This window comes from Henckelia pumila, chromosome 3 (genome assembly GCF_033568475.1).
Source record: "Henckelia pumila isolate YLH828 chromosome 3, ASM3356847v2, whole genome shotgun sequence".
Lineage (NCBI taxonomy): Eukaryota > Viridiplantae > Streptophyta > Magnoliopsida > Lamiales > Gesneriaceae > Henckelia > Henckelia pumila.
Genome location: NC_133122.1, coordinates 197,049,390 through 197,071,083, shown reverse-complemented (window position 1 = coordinate 197,071,083; position 21,694 = coordinate 197,049,390). Strand labels below are relative to the sequence as shown.

General features: G+C 32.9%; 3 protein-coding genes across 3 annotated transcripts; 1 reads left to right on the top strand and 2 right to left on the bottom strand.

Moving 5' to 3' along the window:
- Positions 1-326: 326 nt before the first annotated feature.
- Positions 327-3,295, bottom strand: LOC140886989 (uncharacterized). The gene is made up of 3 exons (XM_073293964.1): positions 3,012-3,295; positions 2,191-2,609; positions 327-1,010 (listed from the first exon to the last, which is right to left on the bottom strand). The coding sequence occupies exons 1-3, from the start codon at positions 3,174-3,176 to the stop codon at positions 572-574; spliced, it is 1,023 nt and encodes a 340-aa protein (XP_073150065.1). The 5' UTR covers positions 3,177-3,295; the 3' UTR covers positions 327-571.
- Positions 3,296-4,484: 1,189 nt separating this feature from the next.
- On the bottom strand, positions 4,485-8,749 carry LOC140887062 (MACPF domain-containing protein NSL1). Its single transcript, XM_073294082.1, has 7 exons — positions 8,278-8,749; positions 7,101-7,339; positions 6,542-6,746; positions 6,029-6,112; positions 5,766-5,949; positions 5,482-5,648; positions 4,485-5,398 (listed from the first exon to the last, which is right to left on the bottom strand). The coding sequence occupies exons 1-7, from the start codon at positions 8,554-8,556 to the stop codon at positions 4,709-4,711; spliced, it is 1,848 nt and encodes a 615-aa protein (XP_073150183.1). The 5' UTR covers positions 8,557-8,749; the 3' UTR covers positions 4,485-4,708.
- A 5,057-nt stretch (positions 8,750-13,806) lies between these two features.
- On the top strand, positions 13,807-14,662 carry LOC140891683 (ethylene-responsive transcription factor 11-like). The gene has a single exon (XM_073300286.1). It carries the CDS (start codon positions 13,883-13,885, stop codon positions 14,459-14,461), a length of 579 nt encoding a protein of 192 aa, XP_073156387.1. The 5' UTR covers positions 13,807-13,882; the 3' UTR covers positions 14,462-14,662.
- The last annotated feature ends 7,032 nt before the right edge of the window (positions 14,663-21,694 follow it).

The window sequence follows — 21,694 nt, the reverse complement described above, 5'->3', positions numbered from 1 at the left end:
TATTTTCATTTAAACATTAAAAAAAGTAATAGAATTATCATAAATATAAGGTTCAATTGATATTTCAAGTGGTTGATAAAATATTTTCATTCAAAACAATAAAATAAAATTTTCCGGTATGGAAGACTATTGTTTATTCTAGTTTAATATGTTACATTTTCTAGTTGTATTTATGTTTGCATTTAATGAATTTCATAGCCATTAATAAGTCTATTTAAACGTTGAATACACCTACACTTTATAATACATGTAGTTATATTAAAAAGTCGAGATCAAACATCACCTCATTTTTCAAATAAAACTCCATGAAATTTTAATTTGTACCACAGATCTTCGTTCAATGAAGCGATATCGCATTTTTCAGATTCCAAAACTTGAAAGTTGAAAGTATATACTTAGTACGTGTGGCACTATATTGCTCTGAGCACAAGGTAAATTCCTTGGCTTTTATGCTCTCTATCTACAAAATATAATCAGGGTCTATAGGGTGCAACAGCTAGCAGAGACAGAAGAAAATACAAGAAGTAGATCACGCCGTGTGCCAAAAAAAAAAAAAAAAAACCTCGGCGAATCAAGGCGCCAGTAGTTTCTTGATTCCAGATTTCTGTTCGGCTGTCAACCTAGACGGAAACTTTATGTTGAATTTGATCCTCAGATTACCCCTTTTTGTTGGTTCTTTAGGAATTGGCATTCCTTCACGAGGCACCACCTCTTCATAACTTGGATGGATCACACTGTTAATGGGTATGGTCAAGTTCCTACCGTCCAATGTTGTTAAGTGAACAGCGTATCCTGTTAATGCTTCTGCAAGCGATATTTTCAGTGTCGTGACCAGGTCGTTACCGTCTCTAGTGAACAATCTGTGTGGGTTTTCATCTATTATGAATACTAAATCTGACGGAATGACATTTGGTTGTTCGTTTCCTTTCTCTGGAAATGTGATCTTTGTTCCCTTCTTCCAGCCAGGTTTAATGTCAATGGTCAGAATCTCTTGCACTGGTAAAGTCTTCCTGCTCAAAGAGAGAAATAACTATTCAGGATATCAACGAGGATGGAATGAAAAAAAATAGCTATGGTGATATGCGAAAAACAATTAAAGATGTGCTGATTTTTACATGCTGTCAGATAGAGTTTATGGCAATTCATGGAAAGCATGGGCTTGTAACTGACTTGTCAAAAATTCCAAGGCAAGAGCTTGAGTTATTACTGATGTTATCTGAGTTGTTTTTCAAAAAAAAAAAAACATTCATTGGAGGTGGGGCTTTTTTCGCTTTGACAATAGATTCAAACTTAGGCATCTATAGGAACAAAGTCCGCCCACATCCACTACACCAATTACGGGAGTGCCGCTGTTATCTGATGTTACGAAGTAGTGCAATGACTGAACGAAAGCTTGCAGAAAATGTTTCTTTATGACCACCATATTAACATCGCCTGACAGTACACTAACGACTAAAATGATTTTCGAGACATCAAACATTGTGGTTGCTATCAAATCTACTAGTTTCACCTCCTATGTTCATAATTTGCTATGTCGGGACAAAGCTCAATGCATGACCAACAGGTTTGCAACGTACTCTCTATCCTGCTTGAAGGCAGATATTATTTAAAGCACGTTTCTTCCAACCAACATGTTACAAAATAGTAATTTGTTATGGCTCGGGCTTGGGAGATCTAGTGGATTGGGCCAAAACAGAGGTATTTAAAAGCCAGCTATATTGAAGGTCTGAGAAAATATAGGGTGCCCATGCAAGGGGATAAATAAGAGAGTTCACAACGAAGAATTTAGTAGTAACTGTAAGTGGTCACTAGCACTGCTAAGGTAAAGAAAAAAAGAGTCAGTTAGGATATTTTCCCCTGCTCTTAGGACCATCTTCTTCTCTACAAGGAATTTGGTCATTGCTCTGTAAAACTTTACTGTTTCATTGTGCTTCCGTTGTTTGTCCTCTTTCTTTTACTGATTATATTTGGAAGAAGGCCAGAGTTTCTACAAACTTATCTTGGAATTCACTGTGCTTCGCCCTTGACTCTGGTGCTTCGATTCATTTTATTATGATAAATAAAGATAAGACGTGACTTGAAGTTACAGACCCACAACGTCGGTGTAAAAAGGAAAAAAAATGTAAACAATGACATAACATGACATACTGGGAAGCTGGAAGCAGAAGCAAGAAATAGACAAGAACATACCCACTGGCATCAGCTATCTCTCGAGAGATTTTCATTTTTCTCGTAGATCCTTTGTACAGCTCTTCTAAGCTGCAAGCCAATGTCTGCTCAATTGGGGGATCCTTTCTTGGACCTGAGCTCATTGGTCTGCTGTCTCCTCCGAATGAACTAAACATGTTGTCCCCGAACAGGGAACTAGAAAACCTCGGACCACCCCTCATTCCATTAACACTTCCCATGCCACCAAATGGACTTGAAGAGCCAAAAAACTCTGCAAAAATGTCATTGGCATTCCTAGGATTGAATCTAAACATATTCGGGTCCTGTTGAAAAAACGTTGCACCACCATATCCAGCAGCATCAGGAGGCGGCATTTGGCCTTTCAGGCCTTCTTCCCCATACTGATCATAAACTTGCCTCTTCTGGGAATCACTGAGAACCTGAAGAAAAAAATATAATCTTGATGATAAACTTGAAGCTTTAAGATAATCGTAAAAAAACACGGGATCTTTACAAGTAATTAAATTAGTTAAGCGTATCAACAACCAAAAAAGAAAGTACATATTCCAGAAGGAACCCACGGATCTATCATCTATGCACGCAACAGGAATGATTTGCGATTCACTGATATTTATACGATGCAACAACCAAATTAATCTCAATCCCGAAACCCTTTCAGTACCTCTCTACATGCAAAATTTGAATATCCGTGATCAACCCCAATATAAAACCAAACCGAAATTGAACATCGAGATCAGTATGCGAAAACATATGCTGTAATGAATCAAGATAATTTTGATAAAGAAGCGAGGAATTCCGACATTCATGAAATGAAATCATACCTCATATGCTTCAGAAATTTCTTTGAATTTAGCCTCGGCTGCCTTCTTATTGTTAGGATTCTTGTCGGGATGCCACTTCATCGCTAGCTTTCGATAAGATTTCTTCAAATCATCATCGGTTGCATTCCTGTCCACCTGTAAAATCTTATAGTAATCCACACCCATCGCAAACCAAAACTTTCTTATTTTCCCCTCCAAAACTCTGATGTTTAATAATGTTAAAAGAATCTCACAAATCTAAGAACTAATTTCAGAGAAATCGAACAAAAGGTGGGAGATGGATCTGTATATTACGTCTGAAGGATCTCGAACTTTCTAGATTCCGGTTTTATGACTTGATTCATTCATTGTATATAAACAACCTTTTTTTTTTTTTTTTTTTATACCGGTCTAATTTCAACTTATAGTGGTATTTTTTTTTTGTAAAAAATGAGTTTATTGTATTAAACACCCCACTGAAATATTGAAAATATACACTTTTTATCTGTTAAATTTTAGGAAATTTATATATTTACAAATGAGATTACAAATTTGATTACAAAGTGCAATTAAAATTACAAAATTATCTATACAGTAGACCTTAACCTTTTGTAATAGTTGCACGTTTAACCGGTGCCTCAATGAGTTATTGAGCACGTATAATTGCACGTTTAACCCTTGACTCAATGAGTTATTGAGCACGCGTTGTTACATCGCCTAATCAACATTTTTTTGACAATATTAGGTGTATGATACAATATTATGTTTATAGTACGAAAATGTCCTTTTATTGTAATATTTTTCATATTTACTCAAATATATCACGCGTATTTGTGAATAAAAATTATTTATTTTGACATGAATGATGTATATGAGTTGATATGAAAATTATTACAATAATAAAAGTTCATTTTCGTATCATAATCCTAATAATATAAAAAAATGGTTATTTTGGCGCAAAAACAACGCATGTTTAACAAAATCGTCGTGACAAGGGTTAAACGTACAATTATTACAAAAGATTAAGGGTTGAGATGCCTATTAAAATTTCACAAGGAATAAGTGTTCATTTTCAATATTTCACATAGGGTTTGGTGCAATAAACTGTTTTTCAATATATGCTTGTTAATTAAATTTTGAAAAGTTTTTAATTTTTAAAAAAATTCATGTGATACAAAATCATCGGTAAATTATATGGACGGATCATTTAATTGAATCATTAGTGATAATAAATTATTTTTTTATGTCAAAAATATTCATATAGCGAACGTCGGACAAAGAGAATATTTCTCACACATTCATATTTTTTTTTCTTTTTTTAGTGACATAGGTATATTTATATACGAACATGCATGTGTTACACACCCTTACATACATGTAAAATAGATTTTTCCTTAATTATTTTTTGCATTTGGTAAATTTTTTATATAAACTTTTTCATTAAAATTTTTGTCATATACCATATAATTGTACTTTGTATTGATAATAGATGAATTTTAGGAAGATTGCACTTGGCATAGGAAATTACATTAACCATGTACGATTACAATAAAACTGCATTAGAAAACGAATTTACAATTTAAACAATCATACACAAAATAAATTTGGTATTAAATATAGTTCTCTATTTTTCATAATATTTATTCATATAATATGCATGCATACCATGTACAAAAACATGCACCACCAACTTAGTTCCCATATACTTCTCTTTTGCTTCACATCAACAAAGATTCATCCGACAATATAGTGAGCAGAGAATACTTCACCTTGATCCTTATCATCCCTCCTTCAACACATAGCTTTGCGCCGCTGACGACCCAATACCCCGGCAGATCTTCCGGTCCTCTCACCATTTCTTTTGTGTCTACAAATTGTGACATTGTGGGAGCTCTTGCAGGTAAAGGCGGGCCTCCGGGATAAACGGCGGAATTCAAATCCACTTTTGTTGGCTTCTCAGGTGGCTTCAGAGTAGTGCTAAATGGTGTGCTCATCAACATTGAGATCAATCCTGATTTCTTGGACGAATTCGTGGGTCCATCCCATTCTGATCTGCGGATTTTAGCCGATGCCACCATTGAGAATCCAAGCCTCAGGAAAAGAACCTTTTTCATGCTAATACTCTTGACCTCAAACCAGGCCTTTGTCACGATTGAAGCCGAGTCATCTATGAGTGCTCCTTGATGCTCGACTGGAGCTGTGCATATGTGTGAGAAGATGCTCCATTTGACCGGTTCATAATATGCTCGGTGTGTTGAGTCATCGACTGGCTTATAGCTATAATCATGTGAAAGGTGAAGAGACTGAGGAAGAGATGTTAAATGCTGCAGATGGATAGCAAGGTGATTGCTCCTCCTTCCTTCCAAATACAAGCGAATTCCAGTCACTGGCCGATTGACAGCATCAACCTGCACATGATTTTAGTCAGGAACCGTTGATGGAAATATATATGAATAGTTAGTCCATAAAAAAATCAGAAATGAGAATTCACCTTTACAGTATTCACATATAGCTTAGGACCCAATAATGTTAATTGAAGAGACGGAGACGATTTTTTCCTGCGCCGAGGTCCAAGAGGAAGATCACTGTAAACTGGAGCCCATTGCCTAGGCAATTGATATTCAAAAAATTGAGCAAGTTCCTCTAATGATGGTTTATCTGCGCAAAACTAAACTCATAAGACACCAATTAACTTGTGATTTCCAGGTTTCACTACCAACATATGAAAGAGAAACTCTCGGCGTAAAAACATTTTATATCATGGTGAGAACTTACAACGCAGGTATAGATTAATCGCGTGACTTAAAAACCCACTGCCTGGAACACCGCTTAAAAGAGACGCGATAGGCACAAAGGACATGGATATGACATCAGGAGACTGTGATACAGTCGAGAGCCACTCATTGTGACTTTGGCCACGATCTAAACCTCCCCTTCTGACATGAACACTTAACAGATCCTGCTCGATAAAACATTTGGATAATTCATAGCAAGAAAGCAAATTTTGATGTAAGATAAGAAGCTGATATAGGACTTACATCATTTTTTGAATGAGAAACAGCAGGTGGTCTCAATGTATTTGGAAATGGTAGCTGAAGATCCCAGATCCCAGATTGTTCAAACTGCGAGCATAGACATTTTCGTGCAGAATAAATTAGTAACTAGTGGAGTAATTTTTTTCAAGTTTCTCGAAATTCCTATACATAAGCCTAAACCACCAGCACAATTTGCAGACCTGAGATAGATCTTGTCTTGTATATTCCAGATTGTTCTCGAGGATCCCATTTAACATGTATCTTATACTCAAATGTAGAATTTTTATCTTTTTTATGTGTTGCTTTTCACATGCCACCTTGATATTCAAACCATGCCTCGAGTCATTTTATGGAAATTATCAAGCAAACATAGAAAATATATTTTTGAATACCAATGTGTTTTTGTATGCTAGCAATACTATATATTTGTTCGTAAAATTGATTCAAACTTCTGTAAGGCCATCAAAAATTGGACTGAACTGTGGTAATGAGGTGATGATGGTATCTTGCAATTACCTTTGGCTTTCCTAATGAAATATCAGGGGTTTGTGTCGTGTTCATACTTCCTTCTTCAGAGAATCTTTCGTCGGCTAACTGCTTCAACAATGTTTGAACTTCAGTCGTCTGAAGGTTTGAATTTTGAAGCTGCTTGATATGAATAACGTCTTTCCCTCCCATTTTAACCCCAACAATAACATGAGTCCCATATTTATCAATAAACCTGTCAAATCATAACGTCCATACAAAGTTATTATATGTTTATCAAGTTGTTGAAATGTTTCAAGAGAATAAGCAGTTACTAGCATACAAAAATAAACAAGACATAATTTTCATTGTTCATCAAAATCCCGTAGCATTCTTATATCCATCCCTTTTCACATAGAATTCACAGCGCATCTATCATTGTCATACAATGCAACCAATAAATTTTCGCAGTTTTATATTATGAAAATTTGTCACATACTGTAAACTGACCAGAAGATCACAGGCAGTGTGGATTAGTTACCCATAAAGAGATTTTGTTATCAGGATTTTGCCACACAAAATGAAATGAGCTTCGAGCTAAGTATCTTACTCAGTAAGAGCAGCAGGATCCCATATAGGTGGCACTTCCTTTTTCACTTGATCGGAGAGCATTATATGAGTTTTCGCTAACTCAATTGTATAAAGGCTAATCAGCCAACCATCAAAAGCGAGAATTTTTGCAGTTGATGCGTCCTTCTGCCAGCAGCCCTTAAACCCAAACATTGCATTGAACAGACCCGAGGGTATTTTACCAGACAAAGCTAATTCCTGGTTAAATTGCTCTGACATCTGAAAATATATGTTCTGAATTGATCAAGGTCTTGAAACTTGCGGTTTAAAGTTGTGAAGGTCATAATCTCAGTAAGATAGCATGCAACTTCTATAAAATTTTATGCTTATAGGAAGCTCCCAACGAACATTAAAAATATGTCCACCCTATTAACGTAAGAAGTGCAGATGAAATAAATGGTTTTTCAATAATAAAATTTAAATTTTTGGATTAAAATCCTACTTCTGAGTCATGTACCAAGAACAAAGCAATCTCTCTCGGCTGAATTAGCTAGCTAGTTTGTACCAAGAATGTAATAGTTGAATAGTTCTACTCGGATGCTGCTAAACACTTTCCTGATGACCAAATACTGAGAATGACTGATATCTCTAAGAAAAGTCAGCTCTAAAAAACCAAATAGTCAAAAAAAGGGTGCATCACATGGATTAGATTAATTGCAAAATCCAATCAATCAGCATTTTGTTGAACCACTCGAATTTCAGAGTTGCTGAGAGTTGACTTTCAGCTCGGAAACTGCAAATCAACTCTCTCTGTATGAACAAAGAACTGAATTTCATACTTGAGCCACAATTCTTCCGAGGCAGAGACCCCCCACGGAAAGATGGATTTGCTGAGACTATTAAACAAGCAAAGAAAATAAAAGCCGAACACGAATTATGCGAGAATTTTCAATCTTGTTCACCATCCATATCTTGCTTTCACCACAACAAACAGTTCATATGCAATTTTTCAAGAAATATAAGGCCAATTCATGGTCGACCCTGGTATTCACCTTCTAAACTAATAGCAAGATTGTGCATTCTCCTGCCCCATAATTCAAGTATTATTAAAAGATAACGCCACCAAATTACAAAACAACCGATTTCCAAACTCAAACAACATCTCGCCAAGTGATCTAAATTGAAAAAAAAAAAAAGAAACAAAATTTCTAGCAAACCTGATTAAAGGGGAGTGCGTCGGAGTGAAACCTGGTGCGCTCGCCTTTGTCGCACTTGATAGAAGCGGGGACGTTCGGGACGACGACGTTGCCGGGCACCACCAAGTCCTTCCTCCGGGTCCGGTCCATCTCAATCAGACCGGACGATGATGGGCCGGCTTTACACGCCGTCAACCGAATATCCGAAGTCAGATCGTAGCCGAACCCAATGACGGACACAGCCTTCTCCGCCGCCGTCTGAGGGTCCATCCTAACACTGGTGTTGAAATTATACGCCATGGAACCGATCACGATAGCAAGATCATTCAGATTCTTGGTGGGTTCTCTTCTTCCGGAGGAAAATATTGTTGACGGAGAGTGTAATATATCTATAATCTATCCAATATAAAAAGCTTGGAACGAAGCTCCGTTGAGTAGTCAACGAGTAAATTGTATGCTTGCTCGTCCGAGAGCCAAGGTGATTTTTTCAATGATTGGCACATTGCACATTTACTACTCGCTGGTCACTTAATATAATTTGGGCGATTGTTTTGGTAAAAAAATTACTTTTTCTTATCAATAAAATGTATAATCAGTGAGTCATAAAATTTTATTTGAACTAGTAATCCACATACACGAAAATTCACATGCATAAATAATTTATATTGCATCTAAAAATAATGAATATTTTTTTTTATATTTTTAAATTAAAAAATAAAATTGAAAGATGATAGTTATAAATAATAAAAGATATTTTTGTCTATTCATTAATTTAACCAAAGTGGTTAAAAGGTTATGGTTACTCAACTTCATTTCGGTCAAATTTCTATGCAATAAAACAATTTAATTTTGTTGTTATTTGACCACATACTCTCCTAAGACAAAGAATCAATTTGTTGAAAAAATATTTATAAAAGTAATAAAATAATATCATCTAAAGAAGTTAGGAGATTGGAAATATAATTTCGTCGTTTATCATAGTGAAAATGAGGATTGGTTTTCTTGATCTGGTATATGCTATTGTCAATCTTACCTGATTCTTTACGATATTAGATTATTTTCATATAACTAATGTAACGTGATCATTAAAATGAGCGAATTTTAAATACACATTAATCGTTTTATTATAATTTTATTTTCCAGTAAAAAAAAAACTATATAGTATATACATGACATAAGAAGATTATGGGGTGGAAAAAATCATTCAAAAAACAAAAATTGTAATAGACGCGTTTTAGTGTTAATTGATGATTTTTAAGGCTTAAGAATGCAATCAATGAGTGAGGAAGGACCGTTAACTTATTCGAGTTAGGATTTAAAGTCTGAAGTATTTTAATTATTTTAAATAATTATCTAATTAATAGTAAAATTTAACTTATTCTATGAGTATTATTTTAATCATAGATCTAATTAATATAAAATTATCCAAAATTATAATGTAAAAAATTTTGAACCACTCGAATGTGTGGACATAGCTCCGCGAATGAATGCAATATTTTCTATTACTCTAAAAAAAAAAAAAAAAATCTCGAAACACATATAGAAGTGAGTATTTTTCTTGATTTACACAGTCCACTACGATGTATATTGATAAATATAATTTTGTATGATCTTAACTAGACAATGTACTAGAAATATCATATCGTACCCTCCGTTGATTATGATTATGGTGTGGATATTTTTTATTTGTGAAGTTTCCTTTTCGTGTGGGGGAGGGTGACACATAATATAAGAGGTCTGAAAAAGTTGACTTTGACTGGTGAGGTATGTGAAAGCATTCCTCATTTATGGTGGCGGAAGACTCAAGACCCATTCTCCTCTCCTCACTTGGCCTTATAAATTAGTTATATTTAAATATATTTCCAAATTAAGTCCCCTATAAGCTATGGACAAACAACGAAAACCATCAAATCAACTCAGTATAATAATTAGCTACACACCAAAAGAGGAGACTTGGTATTCATTTGGGGGTGGTGGTGTGTGAGAATGGGGGAAGGGGTGATTTAAAAACAAAACAAATTTGGATTTGATGTTTCTCAAAAAAAAAAAAAAAAAAAATAATGGATTTGATGGGATTTGTTTTTAATAGTCAATCATAGTTGAATAATAAATATCCGACGGAGATGAAATTAAATATCCGATGTATGTGTATGAGGATAGATTTAATAAATAGGTATGAGGATGTAGGCACGATATCCTACCCATACCCGACTCATTGTCATTCCTATTCATTACCCTTGAAATAATAACACGGAGTGTTGAAATTTAAAAATGATATATAAAAAAAAAATATCAAAATAACAAAATCAGTGCTCCCAAGAGGGATGTTCAAGTTAATGGAGTAGGTGAACTCTTGACAAGAGGTTAGGAGTTCAATTCCTTCTACCAGCACCTTCTTGGATGTGGTTTACCTGAGAGTTAGTTCGAAGGTTTACCCCGTACGCACCGAAACATAGTGATTGTGGGTTCCCAGGTCATAAAAAATAAAAATAACAATATTAACAAAATTATTTATGCTAAGCCCTTCAACTTTAATAATATAATGATGTGTATAGATGCAACGTAAACATACACAGTATTTAAAGAGTCATTTCTATGGAAAATAGTGGATTTTATTTATTTATTTATTTAGTTTTTTTTTTTAAAAAAAAAAAAGAAGAGTCGCTTCTATTTTTTTTATTTGGAAGTACGAAATATTATATGGGACGATTTAGTTTTGTGATTTGGACTGAGAGCCCATCTTACATATTGGGCCTTTGAAAGGGTCTAATTATATTAAGGCCCAAATCTTCAGTCGTCCGTGAGTAGATCACATGCAGCTTGAGCTTATCCAAACTCGACTTTATTAGAAGATCGGACAAGAAAAAGAATTCAGAAACAAATTGTAAAAATAATATTGAAAACTTTTTTTTTTTGTCATTGTAATAATGATACGTATTTGGCTTAAAATTATTCAAGTCCGATTAATTGGGCTCAAACACTAGAAGATGGATTAGCGGACAAAGTTATTAATTATTCAAAATAATTTGAATGAGTCTGATCGCTAGCACTCAATTATATATATGATGAAAAGAACGTTGGAAGATCGTGGAAAAGTGTGGGGAGCCAAGAATGAAGTTTTGTCCCGATCCGACGATGTTACATTCTTTTGTATTATCCTAGTCGTAGAATAAAGTTGTGAACGGAGAATCGGAGACCAGCATGTATAACTATTCTTGAGTCATTCTAAAGCACCGACCGTAATCTTTAAATGTTTTTAGCTTCAATATATTCTAGAAAACATCGGCAAGATTTTGAAAATATATAGTTGACGCACGTTTGATATAAATGTATGTGATAATGTAAACTCAAGTTTGTACTGAAATCACGTGCTCTGAATAATATTTTGTATTTAGTTTGGTTCTTTTATTTCTCTTTTTTTTTTTTTTTTGACAAGAATTGAGTTTGGTTCTTTGAAAACGCATAATTGAGTACATGTAGAATTTAATTATTTAATTTAATTTTTAAAATGTGTATACAATTATACATCATGGGACTGGCTACTTGGTGACGCCGACTGATGCTAGTTAATTAATTGGTCAAGCCCGATAAACACTTTACGTGTTTGATTAACATTAGAAGTTGGAGCTCCACCGAAATCTGGAATTTCAATGGATGCATGGGATGGCCATAATCCAATATATAGTCTGATTTCTATTCTGAATTATTTTATCTATTTTTTCATTTATTAATCTACCTTATGGTTTGATACGTATTTTAAAATCGAATCCTTGTGACATGCATAGTCAACAAAAAATTGTATCGTACAAGTATTTTGCATTTGAGATGTTTCTATGTCCATTGATTCTAAAAATTAAAATAACATTTTCATCTTTCATCCAAAATTAGTAACATAAATAATATAAGATTGCGCGCACCTGGAGCAATAGATTTGAGAGAGAAATATTTCAAATGAAACCCATATTAAATGTATTTGAAATCTATATGAAGTATACTTGAAATTCTTTGGCATTTTGTCAATCCAAATAAATCAAAAAATTGAAAACCATCATTTAAATTCATTGATGAAAAGATTAAAAACAACCAACCCAAGAGTATTACTTCCAAAATAGACCACATTAATGTACTATATATATATATATATATATATATATATAAATTTTCAACTACTCAACCATGTTTTCTCACTTGGTTCGCGATCACTAAAGCCCGATAGTGGGTTTTAGTGGTTTTTGTTTGTTTATTTTTTCGCATCACTAAAATCCACTACGGGTTTTAGTGGTCGCGGACCAAGTGGAAAAACATGTTTGGGCAGCTAAAAATTCCTCTTTTTATATATATATATATATATATATATATATATATATATATATATATAATATCAAATGGGTTGTAAATAGTTTTGCATAAATATCATAGGAATACTTTTAATATAATGACGACAATCAATTATGAATTTGACTGTTATGTTGTGTCTTCTTTTCTAATATTATGCTACGGTATCGTTTGGTTTGGTAGATACGATAAATAATACAGAGATAAATAATATAATATAATAAAAAATAAATAAAAAATAATAGTTAAAATATTATTTGATTTCATTGATAAATTATAATTTGTTTGATTTAATTGATTAAATTTTAGATAAAATGATAAAATTACAATTTTGTCTTTTTAATAATTAAAAAAATGTGAACAATATTATTTATAAATAGTAATATAGTAATTTAAATTCAATGATTTGATTGATATAAAATAATTAATTAATTATTTAATTGATGTAAGATAAATAATTAGTAGATAAATAAATAATATGATAAAAAAACATAAAATTGGATAAAAAAGTTATACATAAATTATTAATATGCAAACTAAACAGACTCTAAGAAGATTATAATTGTGGTCTTGAGTTCAAGACTCGGTTGGCCTGGGAGGTAGTGTCAAATGTGACAGTATCATGTTGTGCGTTTGATGTATCGTATTTCTTTAATTCGTTTTATTTTCCTAATGACGCCTGTAATTAGCTAGGTGCAATCATTTTAAAAAACCCTGATTATCTATTTTAAAAATAGGAGTGTCTACTGTCTTGTGAGACATTTTACGAATTTCTTTTATTTTTTAATTTAACTATTTTTTTTTATTTTTTTCTCCTAATTTTTATATTTAATACACAGCACAATTATTTTATTTGACAATTTTAATAATTGAAATATACTTTTAATATGAGAAAACGAATTTTTTAACGCGCAATGCGTGCAACGAGACGCTAGTATATATTTGTGTTAGAATGATCGATGCGGCCATATTTAAAATCAAAATTAATATATTTAGGAAACAAAACAATAGCTTTTCATTAGTCAAATCAAATATAAAATTTATATTTTAAAATTAACTCCTAAAACTATTTTATAAGAATTAACCGAGTGATTTTCTATAGACATAGGCAACATGTAAATTTTGTAGCAGTCACGCAGCCCCCAACATAGAAAACTCGTTCACACTCCCCCACGTAAATTAAAATAGCACACTACCAAACGTAATCCCAAACCCACCCCCCCTCTATATATTCAGTCCCCCGCCTTCCTAATAACTACCCGCACTAAAATTCATAATTATTCTACATGTGATGGCGGCGGAGGGGCGGCGCTGCGGCGGTGCACTGCATTTTCGTGGGGTCAGGAAGAGGCCGTGGGGTAGATACGCCGCGGAGATCAGGGATCCAGGGAAGAAAACCCGTGTGTGGCTCGGTACGTTCGACACGGCGGAGGAAGCAGCAAGGGCGTACGACAAAGCCGCCCGCGACTTCCGAGGTCACAAGGCTAAAACTAATTTTCCTCCGGCGGATGTGAAGAAAACCGATCATTCTCCGAACAATAGGAGCCCGAGTCAGAGCCAGAGCAGCACCGTCGAGTCGGCCGATTCCTTCTCTTTGGAACTCACTCTTGGACAGCCGCCGCTCAGAAACCCGGCCGAAGTTCTGGTCACTTCCGCTGGATTTTTAGCTCATGGCACGGCGGAGAATACCACGATGCTCCGCCTTCGCCCAGAATCCCGCGAAGAAATCGCAGATCTTATGAACCGAATGCGACCGGGCGGCGGGACCCAGAGCGAGTCGGATTCATCTTCGGCCGTCTTCGACCTGACGCCACCGCCCGGAGAAGGCATCAATCTGGATCTGAACCTTCCTCCGCCGATAAATCTCTAACTTTGCCGGTGGGTTTTAGTTTACTTATTAACTTTCTTTTAAAAAAGTTGATAATTCCCGTTTGGCCATCCAGTTTTCTGGTGATGTAAGTAAGCACCGTCGGCTGTAGAATAATTTCATGTACAGAGCTAAATTAAAATTAGACTATGTGAGAGTTCTGTTCTTATCTTATTATTATATCGATCATCGAATTCGATAAAATACCTACGAGAAATACCACCATCGTGTTAATTTTTTTTCTAGAATCATTTTTGTATAATCAAAATTACACAATGATAAATTTTTGGATTTTAATTAAATTGAGGAGATCATAATTTGGATTTAAGAAATTCATAAATCTAATTTGTAATCAATTTTTTTTCCCCACAAACAATAAATCAAAGATATGATATGATATGATCTTTCTCTTCAATTATTGGTGGCTCGCAGGGAATTGGGGGGCAAAATTCGGGTGGTTTGATTATTGCACGTGTGGGACCATGTTAGTACGGACATCTTCTAGCTACGTACGAATACGATGGCTTTATATATCAATGTACAGCTGCCGCGTTATGAGCAACAAACTAGTAAAAATTATTTTGGTATATTAATTATTAATAAAATGTTAAATTGATATATAAACTATTAAAAATGATTTAATTGATATATAATCAAACTCAAAAATTAATTTTTCCCTTTATTTAAATTTTTTTAAAATTGAATATTGTTATTAAATTAATTAATTAAACTATATACATATTTTGTCTTTTAAATTATTATATTAATCACAATTGTAAATATAAATTCATATTTACTAATTACTATACAATAAAAAGAATATTATATATATCATTATACGAAAAAATATTCAACGTAAAATTTATAGATTATAAATAAAAGACACACACATATATATATATATATAATTTTTAATTTGATTAATATAAAGAATAATATTCTTACAATGAGTACGATTTTTTTTCTATAATATAAAATTTTAATAAATGTAAATTTATGTTTATAATTGTATTAATAAAATAATTTTTAGAAATAAATTGTGTATTTATTTTAATTTTAAAAAAAATATTAGACTTTAAAATAATGTAGGTGAAGGGTAAAATTGACTTTATAAGTTGATTATGTACCAATTAAACCATTTTCAATAGTTCATGTATCAATTTGACATTTTACCAATAGTTTGTGTATCAAAATGAATTTTAATCGGTAAGAAATTATAAATGTAGTAAACATTGGAAATTTTAATTAACGTGATACATTATAAAATAGAATTTTCCTTTTTTTTCTAAAACAATAGAATTTTCCTGTTAAACATTTACATAAATTGAATGATTTTGTCGAACAATATAATACAATATTTCCTGCAATTGATTGTTTCTCCGTAACACCTTTAAGCCTTTGTTTTCCAAGTTAGACTGTAAAACTCACTGATTTAAAGTCAACAATATATATATATATAGTTTTTTTCAAGTGTCCACCTATCATGCCCACTATTATGCCCACCAATGATGTGGCACTATTCTATTGGATGTGATAAAGATGTGGTCCAATAAAATAGTGTCACATCATTGATGGGCATGGTAATAGGCATGATAGGTGGGCACTTGAAAGAATATATATATATATATATATATATATATATATATATATATTTTATTCAATCTCTCGTTCTTTTCTCATACTATTTATCAATCTATTAAATATTTTTTTTGCATCAATCAAATCATTAATCATTATTTTACATCATATTTTATTTATTCTTAAAAGGACAAAATGGTAATTTATTATTTTTATATAAAATTTAATCAATCAAATCAAATAAACTATAATCTATCAATGATGAAATCAAATAATATATTAACTATAATTTTTTTTTATTTTATATTATATTATATTACTTATCCATATATTATTTATCTCATTATTCGAACCAAACGATGCCTAAGTTTCTTTTTCTCAGTAGTTGAACTCGTTGGGGTATGCATAAAGCCGTCAAAACGGATCGGGCCCGTCGGGCCAGCCCGCTCCGCCATGAAAAATTAGCGGATTGGGTTGGGGTTTTACTGGCCTGTTTGGAGGCGGGCCTAAACGGGCCGCGGGTTGAGGCGGGGCGGCCCGCCTGTTTTATTAAAAAGTAATTTTTTAAATTTTTTTAATTATGGGTATAAAAACACTTATTTTAAATAATGTGATTTTAAAATTTTAAAACTAGTATTTAATATATTTTTAATATCTTACATTATTATTTTTTATGGTTACATATTTATTTATATTATTCAAATTATTTAGAAATGTGACTTTTTATCCAAAATATAATGGTTAACATCAAAATTTTAAATGATTTGTTTGAATTTTTTTATTGTGACATTTATTATTTGTTATCATGTAACATTGTTGATATATATTTTTTAATCTCAAATATTAATTTTGTTTTTTTTATTTTTTTTAATTTTTTTAAAATTTTGGCGGATTGGCCCGCCTAACCCGCAACCCGCGACGGGGTGGGTTGGGATTTTTTATGGCCCGTTTGGAGGCGGGTCTAAATGGGTCAACCCAAACGAGCCGCCGTTTATGGCGGACGGGGCGGGCCGGCCTGTCTGACAGCTCTAGGTATGCAGTGGGATGTTATTTTAAGATATATAGTTCATTTTCTACATTTATTATTATTTTTAACTTTTCTTATTAATACATTCTTATTAGTTATTAGTTATTACCCGAGTATTGCGAAATGTGCAACAATTTTGTGAATGAAATAAATAAAAATACAATAAAAAGTTTGTTTTGTAAACGTTGTTTTCAATTATGACCCGTATGAAAAAAGCAATTATATATATATATTTGAGACGAAGGTTAAACAAAATAAATCGATCCATCTCCCATGATGAAAGTTTGCGAAACTCTAAATTTAAATTTTTTTATTTAACATTCTAAGGTAGTGTTTGGTAGAACTTTTATGAAACACTTCTTAGTTTTTTCTTGATAAAATTTGAAATTTTTGTTAAAGAAAAACTTAGTAATGTTTCCTATAAACCAATGTTATCATAAACGGACCGGTGATCGAACCGGTCTACCTTAAAAAAACGGTCCAACCGGTTCAACCGTTTTAACCGAACGGTCGGACCGGAAAACCGTTTATATAATATAATATAATTAATAATATCTTTTAAATTTTATAAATCTAAAAGATGTATATAAATAAACAAAAATATATTTATCATAGTTTAAAAAATAAATAACTATATAAATATATTCAAAATATTAATTATAGTTATATATACTATATTTTTATAAATAAATAAATTAATTAAAAAAATATAATAATAAAAAAATAATATTTTAACGAAGTACAAATTTCAAATAATCATGTGTATATATATAATAAAATATTAAATTAAGATTTTAAAATTAAAAAAACAAATTTTAAAAAAAATTAAAAAAAATTCGAAAACCGGTTCAACCGGTTTTCTGGCCGGTTCTTGGGATCGGTTCTTAGCCGGTTCTTGGTTGGTTCGACCGGTTTTGACCGGTTCTTGACCGGTTCTGAGCGGTTGAACCGTTAAAACGGTTTTTAGGGGTATTCCGGACCGGACCGGACCAGCGACCGGTTCCCGGTCGAACCGGCCGGTCCGGTTCGGTTTTTAAAACACTGCTATAAACTCTTCCAAATACTATCTAAATCTAATTTTCTATTACTATATTATTAAGGACATGTTTATGGATGCGTTTGTTATGATAACTACCTTGGTAGGTTGATATGACTCTCCTCTAGTTTTAGATCACATAGAATTGTAGCATGATCCCTCTTTTACCTATTTGACTCTAAATTGTTTTTAAGGTCTATTATTATTAAATTCAATAATTAAGTACAAATTTTTATTTCAATATTATTTTTTTAAAAAAATTATATTTATTTTTACCATAATAAATAAATATTGATAATTCATCATTCTATATTTATTTATCATTTAATTTTAAAAATAGATTTAAAAATAAAAGGATTATATAGTTAAATTTAATAATAATTGGACTTAAAAGAATTTATTGTTAAAAATAAAATTGATTTTTTAATTGCATCAAACTAAACGAAGTATATATACCAACATATTATTTACTCATTTATAAATGGAATTTAAAAAGAAAAAAAGATAATGAAAGCTATGTAACGGTAAATGGCAAGGGCGGCTGCTTTATGAGCCACCCAACTTTAAAGTGGATATTTTTTGTGCCACATGAGGTGACAACCTAATTCTTCCTCCGTTGAAAATTACCTCTTTCATACCAAACGATATGAAATCACTGATCGAGAGACATGCGATTCATTTCGAATTAATGTTTTATTTTGTCACATAATTTACGATATCGTTCATGATGTTAAAGATGGACAAAACGAACATAAAACTTGAACAATAACGACGATAAACTTTAAACTTTTTCAATCAAAAAGTGAAAAATGTATGTATAGAAAGAATTACGAACAAAGTCACACAGAACTTACACACGTCTTCATAATTTAATTTACTATTCAACAAATGGATAATTTTTTTTTTAAAAAAACGTAATATTATTATTTTGGATTATTTTTCTGGTGATAAATAATTTGAAGAAAAAAGGCAGCTGGCAGCAACGAGGCCTCCATTGTTGCCGACATATTCTATTGCAAAAAATTGTGGCCCATTTTGATTCTCTATATCTCGAACAACTACGTAGGTCCTATTTTTGTTCCATTTTCTTTCAACATTTGCTGCTTAGTTTACCTATCTTAAAAAAGTCTCCATCTTTCTCTTTTTAAAAAGAAATAATTAAATACCATCCACATTGTTTCCATAATTCACTGTACATTACCATATTATACGGTCACCAAGATAATATCGTAAGGGCAGGAGTGGACCTCATTTTTTCTGAGACCGCAACATTGCATCATTAATGCCACTTAAAAGAAATCTCGTGATGATATAATATATCCTAAAAAAAAAAAAAAAAGTCACCAGTTTGTTCTGCGGAGATTTCAATGAATGATGCAATAATTGATCTCTATGAATTATGACATTATGTTCGATCCAATAATGAAACAAATTTTACGGAACATGTCAGATGATATATATTGCTACTCTAATAGCCAAGGGTACTAAAAGTGTAAAATAATCAAGCAGATTCAAATCAGGAAAAATTTTATAATTATAGGGTGAAATTCACTCGATGGATATGATCATCAAGTAGGTATGAGGTCCAATCACCGATATATAGCACAACATTTAACTAGTTAATGATATATCAACCTATACTTTTGTTTTTGGCGCAAATCGGTGAATCAAACTGTCAATGCTTTTGAAACGACCCTAACTCTATAATAAATAAATATGCGGAATTTTTTTTTTTTTTTTTTTTATACTACTAAATAAAAATATGTACATATATGCCCATACATATATGCACAGAATAAAATATTTAAAATAAATACATGACTAAATAAATAAACAATTTAAATACTTAAGAAAAGTTGCATTCTTTGAAATAAATAAATATCTGAGTCAACCCCTTAACTAAAATATACTGCATAAAAATAATAAAACGTGTGCATGCACTAAAAATATTTAATAAAATATTCCAATAAACCTCAACCACTAAAAATATTAAAATGTATCATGACACTCATGCATGGTGACTCAGAAGCTGTCACGGTCACGGGGCTACTGCAGCGCTGCTCATACATCCTCACCACCGGTAGGAGTAACCTGCTCCTCTACGTACTCACCTGCACCATATCAGTGTAGTGAGCCTAGAGGCCCAACATGCATACTAACAAGGGTTTAAAAATAATTTAAATCAATTTAATACTAATACATACATATACATGAATGAGCATGCTTAAAAATTACATAACATAACTTACATAAATAAACATACATAACGTACATAATATCATACATACTAGAGTTGTTGAGCATTTATTTTCTTAACATCGAATGGTCCTATCCGTAAGTGTGACCCATAGTGTGACTGATCAGTCTAAGAAACCATCGTACGAGGCTGGTGGCGAACCACCCATACATAAATGACAGAAAACTGCCCATACATAAATGGCAGAAACTGCCCATACATAAATGGCCACACTACTTCAATTTCCACCTAAAATATTTTTATTTGCTCAACCATAGAATTTCAATCATAGCATAAAAATTGATTTCATGAATGCATGTACTTAAATAAATTGTGTGTCCTTCATTTATATTTAATTTATTTTCTAATATCATATAAATATTCAAATAACTTTTCATGCATAAAAATAATTAAATATAAACTCAGGACACATGCAATTTCTCATGGTTTGATTCAGCTGCTGGCCCTAGACATGCAAGCCCATTAACTTAAGACTTGGCCCATAAATCAACCAAAGCCCATTAAGACTAAATTAGGCCCAATAACACTGTCCCTGGCCCAATGGGCCCAAAAGCCCAATAACAGGCCCAATAACTTTCATGGGCTCCCAAGCCCATAAAAATTTCTGGCCAACTTAAAAATTTAAATAAAAATTATTAAAAGCCCAAAAATAGTTAAATTAACCCAAAATAATTTAATGGAACCCAAATAAATTAAATGGTACTAATTAAATTTTTGGGAATTTAATTAGTCCATTTAATTTCTAATTAACTTAAAGACTTAAAAATAAAAATACCCGAGCCCAATTAAAATAACCCGGACCCGGACCCACTTAACTTAACCCATCTTATTTTAGACCCGACCCGGACCACCTGACCCGACCTGGATCCAAGTCAGACCCTAGAACCCGAAACCCTACCTTACCTTTCCCTCCTTGTCTCGGCCGCACGAGCAGCAGGCCTTCACGGCCTGCTGCAGCCCAGCTCCGGCCACCGTGGCCGGAGCCCCGCCGGCAGGACCTCCCCAGGGTCCTGCCGGTTCGAACCATAACCTGCCCCCGACCCCATGCACCCTGAATAGCCCAAGCCGAACCCCTTCTCCCGTAACCCTAGTCTGCGCAACCCCATAGCTCCTTTTCTGAAAAGCCATTCGGCCGTGGTTTCTAGCCCCAACCCAACCATGGCCGACTCATCTAGACATCCTAGGGACCCCGTAGGACCTAGCCAGCAGCCCCCTTCAAGCCATGGATGACTAAAACGTGAGCATGAAACAAGACAAGTCAAAACCGAGAGCATTAATGAAGAAAAATTCGAAAAGCTTGCTGTCAAATGATAAAATTCTGATGTTACACACCCACAC

What these genes read in the sequence shown, in the direction of transcription:
- LOC140886989 (XM_073293964.1), bottom strand. Translation starts at nt 3,176, where the DNA reads ATGGGTGTGGATTACTATAAGATTTTACAGGTGGACAGGAATGCAACC. An exon ending in AAATTTCTGAAGCATATGAG is followed by an intron (nt 2,610 to 3,011) that starts GTATGATTTCAT and finishes TTTTTTCTTCAG; the next exon opens with GTTCTCAGTGATTCCCAGAA. An exon ending in GAGATAGCTGATGCCAGTGG is followed by an intron (nt 1,011 to 2,190) that starts GTATGTTCTTGT and finishes CTCTTTGAGCAG; the next exon opens with GAAGACTTTACCAGTGCAAG.
- LOC140887062 (XM_073294082.1), bottom strand. Translation starts at nt 8,556, where the DNA reads ATGGCGTATAATTTCAACACCAGTGTTAGGATGGACCCTCAGACGGCG. An exon ending in ACGCACTCCCCTTTAATCAG is followed by an intron (nt 7,340 to 8,277) that starts GTTTGCTAGAAA and finishes ATATATTTTCAG; the next exon opens with ATGTCAGAGCAATTTAACCA. An exon ending in TTTCATTAGGAAAGCCAAAG is followed by an intron (nt 6,113 to 6,541) that starts GTAATTGCAAGA and finishes CTATGCTCGCAG; the next exon opens with TTTGAACAATCTGGGATCTG.
- LOC140891683 (XM_073300286.1), top strand. Translation starts at nt 13,883, where the DNA reads ATGGCGGCGGAGGGGCGGCGCTGCGGCGGTGCACTGCATTTTCGTGGG.